Source organism: Carlito syrichta, unplaced genomic scaffold (assembly GCF_000164805.1).
Source record: "Carlito syrichta isolate Samal-C Ts95f unplaced genomic scaffold, Tarsius_syrichta-2.0.1 Scaffold305313, whole genome shotgun sequence".
NCBI classification, from domain to species: domain Eukaryota; kingdom Metazoa; phylum Chordata; class Mammalia; order Primates; family Tarsiidae; genus Carlito; species Carlito syrichta.
This window is the reverse complement of record NW_007249409.1, coordinates 240,141-245,447: the sequence shown is the minus strand read 5'-3', so window position 1 is coordinate 245,447 and position 5,307 is coordinate 240,141. Positions and strand designations below refer to the sequence as shown.

Here is a 5,307-nt window from a genome sequence, read left to right as displayed (position 1 = left end):
CCCCCCCCCCCGACCTTTTTTTTTCTTTGAGTTGGAATCTCACTCTGTTGCCCAGGCTAGAGTGCAGTTTTGTGCTCATGGCCACCGCAGCAACAACCTTCTGGGCTCTGACGACCCTTCCGCCTCAGCCTTCCAAGTAAGTGGAACTATAGGCATGCACCACCATGCCTGGCTAATATTTCTTGATTTATTGTAGAGACGAGGTCTTACCAAAGTTGTTCAGGCTGGTCTCCAACCCCTGGGCTTAGGCAGTCCTCTTGCCTCAAGCTCCCAAAGTGCTGGGATTACAGGCATGAGACACTGCCCCCAGCCAAATTTTTTGATTTGCTGTAGAGACAGGTCTTACTATGTTGCTGAGGCTGGTCTCAAGCAGCGCTTTCACCTTGACCTCCCAAAGTGCTGGGATTACAGGTGTGAACCACTGCACCTGGCTTCTGTGGTCTTTTTGACTGGCTTATTTCATTTAGCATAATGTTTTCAAGATTCATCCATGTTGTGGCGTGTATTAGTACTTCATTCCTTTTTATGGCTAGCTATCTCCCTGTATGGCTGGCTATACCATATTTTATTTATCTGTTCATCAGTTGATGGATATTTGAATTGTTGTCACTTTCTGGCTATTGTGAGTAGTGCTGCTCGGGACACTGGTGTACAAGTTTGTATGTGGACATAAGTTTTATCTACAAGTGAAATTGCTGGGTGCTGTGGTAAATCTATGCCTAAACGAACAATTTTGAGGCATCCACAAAACAGAGAGGCTGCAGGAAAAGGTGAGATCATTAAGAAAGTGAAGCCTGAAAAGGAAGGAGGTAAGCATTAACTCTTAAGAACATCCATACGTTAGTGATGGGCAGGATCAGATTCTGGGCACAAGGTGACAGACCCAAGGAGCCCATCTTCATTGACAGACCTGCTCTTTTACAGTATTCTTTCCTGTACTTATCTTCCAATGTGCATGTGGTATGACAGCCAAAAACTGGATTGTGTATGTTGTTGGGAAAAAGAAGCTGAACCAAATTAAAATAGAGCACTTCCTACTTATTTTTGGCATAAAATAGCAATTCTACTTTATTGCTGCTAACCCTCACACACTTAGGACACACACAGCCTAAAATCTGAAGCTCCTCTAGAAATATCTTTTTCTATCTGGAGCTAAAGGAAAAAGGGGAAGATTTTAGCTCTAAGAGGGATACACTTCTATTGACATTGTTTATGAAAGCCTCTCACATCAGGAACCTCGTTTGATTTTTACCCTACTTGTGAATACGGTGGTTTATCTTTCCTTGCTACTTTTTTGGATTCAATTTTTAAAATCAGCCCTTTTGTATTACCTAAACTTCATGGACCGGCAGTCTGCTTTCCTGTAATTTCCAACTTAAGTTAGTAGTGTAACTTTACATCCTTTTACCTTTGGGAAGGGTTTCTTCAAACTCATTTTTTCTCTCCCCTTGTTTAGGGTTAGAGAAATCATCAAGAATGAAAGCACAAAGTTGTCTCACTTGGTTAACCAATTTCTGTCTTGGTTAGGTCAAAGAGGGTTTTGTTGTATAAACTGCACATGTTTATTAGACTAAACTGGAAAAGTTACCAGCCAGGAAACTCTGGTCCTGAGTGTGTGTTTTGACTACTTTTATATAATGTAATGTTGCAAACTAATTAAATGTAAATATTTCAGGAAACAGCCCATTTCCACCATCCAGCGCAAGAAATGAAACAGTACAACTCAGTGGAAGCACTCTGGGTATTTTCCCTGTTTCTTCTCAGATAATCATGTAATATTTTAGGCAGGTTACTTTTAACTTCCTCAGGTGTGGTGTTAGGATCTATAACAGGAAGCTGATGGCTGTCCTACTTAGCCCACAGATTCGTGAGAATCAGATGAGTGGTGACTAAAAGCTTCGAATATCTCATGATGCAGGATAAAAATCAGGAAGTATTCTGCTAAAGAGCTGGTTTAGCAGTGTCTTGTGCTAGCCTGGGTAGATAAAGCTCAAGTATTTAATAAGCAGTAAAGTAATGGGATTCCATTCTCTCTCTGTATCCTCTCTCAAAAGAAGAAGTATCGGTATATCAGATTTTTCAGAGTTCCTCAATATATATTCATTCAGCAAATATTTACTGAGTACCTACTAGGCAGCTAGAATATAGCAGTGAACAGAATGGGTAAGGTTCGTGCGCTGAAAACAAGTAGAAAACCATCTTTATTTTCTGATTTACATCAGGCCTGTCCTTGGATACTTAAGCATGTCTTATGTCATCTATGTTTGCTGGCCCTTCAGATTTAAATGGAGAATTGTTCATAAGGCAGTATTTGAACTGAAATTAGACAGGTGCCTATTAAAGGTTAAGGGTATTTACTTTTCCACAAATTCACAATATATTAAGGAGCAATTTTTGGTGCCAGATAATACGGGCATTTGAAGTAAAATTTATTTTCTTCATTTCTTGAGCTGAGACAGTTTTCTTCTACCATGTCAAGGTTTTAAACTTTATCCCTTCCTTTGATTTGTGTCAGGGTGAACCATTTGATGTAAAAGACTTGACTCCATAATCTACATCTGCCCTAATGCTGTCATCTGGAGTAGAGACTCAGCCAGTTCCACTTGATTCCTCCATGTCTGCTGTGGTACAGGAATTATACTCTGAACTCCCAGTAAGTGTCTCCAAAGAGCTTCATGCTGACTCTGAGCCAAGTGCAATTCCAGATATAAAACCTGGAGCCTCAAGCTCTCTTTTAAGTCAGAGCAGGACATTGCCCTTGGAGCTGCAGAGGACTCATGCAGAAAGTTGTGAAGAAACCTGTGAGACCTTGGATCATAGGGGCCAGCCTGGGCGGTGTGGGCTAGTGGACCTCACAGCAGTAGGTTCTGTGGCCTCTGGGATCTTGGATAGGGAAGAAAAAAACAAGAGCATGAAGCTAAAGGTCTTCAGAGAGCAAGGGGACCAGGCGGAAATTATAAGAGGTTCCTGTGAGGAAGCAAAGGAAGACCCACATCAACATTCCTCAGCTACTGAAGAAGAAATCAGCCCAAGTCAGGTAAGAAATGAAACCTTGATTCAGATGAGTTGGGTGTGAATGACAGCTTTCCAGAGCAACACTTCTCATAATAGCTTACAGGTGCTGACAGGGAGCTTATGATTTATTCTTGAGAGATGTCCAAAATGTTGACTTTGATAGGAACTTTCTTCTGATGATCTTTTTTTTTTTTTTTTTTGAGTTGGAGTCTCACTCTGTCGCCCAGACTGGAGTGCAGTGGCCGCTCCCGGCCACCGCAGCCTCGACCTGCTGGGCTCCAGCGATCCTTCCACCTTAGCCTTCCAAGTAGCCGGAATTATAGGCATGCGCTACCACGCCTGGCTGATTTTTTTTTTGATTTATTGTAGAGATGAGGTCTCGCCTGCCCAGGCGGGTCTCGAACCCATGGGCTCAGGCAGTCCACTCACCTCAGCCTCCCAAAGGCACGGGATTACAGGCAGAGCCACCGAGCCTGGCTTAACTTATTTTTTAGTGTATCACAGATGATGGTCTCCAAAGAACTGACACATGCTAACCCACTTTGTGAAAAGCTGAAGTATTAATCAGAAATCCAGTTCTTTAATACACAGGTAGAAGTGGAATCATTACTTGGTAAGAATGGTCACATTGGCTGGTCTTCTCCCTCTAGGCAGGCCTACATGGGGAATAAAAGTTCTCTTTGTGAGCCTGAAGTCAGAGTAAGAAGGGCTAGTTAGATGAGACTAATGGCTAGTGGGCTATAAGCTATAATAGCATGATAGACCAAACTCTTACAGGAGTATACCTGCCAATGGACTAAAAAACTTATTTTCTCCTTTGGGTAGTGCTGTAGAGCAGAGGTCAGCAAAATTTTTCTATAAGGAGCCATATAGTAAATATTTTAAGTGTTGCAGGCCATACGGTCTTTGTTGGAACTACTCAACTTGGCTGTTGTAGTATAAAAGTAGACAAGAGACAGTATATAGATGAATGAGTGTGACTGTATTTCAATAAATACTTACTAGCACAAGTTACTGGCCTAAGGGATGTAGTTTGCCAACCCTTGCTCAAGACCCATTAATAAATTTATGTTATTTGGGCTTCCTAGGATAGGCTCCATTCCCCTCCTGAAAAATACATTATTTCTTTACACAGGCTAAAGGGCAATTAATTGTTGTTAGTAAGCTTCTCACTTGACTATAACTAGGAATTAATGAAGCATTAAATAACAGTTGAATATGATATCAGAGTTTATGTTGTGATGCCCTATACTATACTTTAAAAGTATACTTTTAAACTGTACTTTAAAAGTATAGTTAAATAAGTGAGGTAGAAGATTCAAGATCCAAAAGTTCCAAATATGTGACTTCTTGATACAGTGAATTGAGTCTAACAAAAAAAATTTCTTAATGTAGTATTTGATATGAGTATGTGTAAATATTATTATATATTGTAATATAAATAGTATATTATAAATAATATTATTTATATTATAATAAAGCATAATAAGCAGCACACACATGTATACATATGTATACCACCCAACCTAACAATGAAATTACTATCTCCCTGTTTTTTGTTTGTTTTTTGTTGTTGTTGTTGTTGTTTTGAGTCAGGGTCTTACTCTGTTGCCCAGGCTGGAGTGCAGTGGCATTATCATGACTTACCACAGCCTCAATTTCCTGGGCTAAAGTGAGTCTCCCACCTTAGCCTCATGAGTAACTGGGAGTATTTCCCACCACACCTGGATTTTTTTTTTTAATTTTTGTAGAGACGAGGTCTCACTGTGTTGCCTAGACTTATCTTGAACTCATGGTCTCAAGCGATCCTGCATCAGCCTCCCAAAATGCTAGAATTACAGGTGCAAGCCACCACACCCAGCCATCTCTGGTTTTTGTTTTTGTTTTTGTTTTCAGTCAAAGTCTCACTGTCACCCTGCTGGGCTCAGGTAATTCTTCTACCTCAGCCTTCCAAGTAGTTGGAACTACAGGTGCTCACCACCACACCCGGCTAATTTTTTTATTTATTGTAGAGATGAAGTCTCACCAAGTTGCCCAGGCTGGTCTCGAACCCTGGGACTCAGGCAATCCTCTCGCCTCTACCCCCCAAAATGCTGGGATTACAGGCATGAGCCACCACTCCCGGCCCCCCTGTTCTTTTTAAAAGTCATCCCCAGCCAGGCGCAGTGACTCACTCCTGAAATCCCAACACTTTGAGAGGTGGAGGCGAGAGGATTGCCTGAGCTCAGGGGTTCGAGACCAGCCTGGGCAACTTGGTGAGACCTCATCTCCACAATAAATCAAAAAATAAGC

At 41.4% G+C, this 5,307-nt stretch overlaps 1 protein-coding gene across 1 annotated transcript in view; it reads left to right on the top strand.

Moving 5' to 3' along the window:
* PRR14L (proline rich 14 like) overlaps positions 1-5,307 on the top strand; it is a 66,571-nt gene that overhangs the window by 4,820 nt on the left and 56,444 nt on the right. The window contains exon 2 of the mRNA XM_008061533.2: positions 2,516-3,037. Within this exon, the coding sequence (XP_008059724.1) occupies positions 2,567-3,037 (471 nt within the window). The 5' untranslated portion in view covers positions 2,516-2,566. The remainder of the gene's footprint in view (positions 1-2,515; positions 3,038-5,307) is intronic.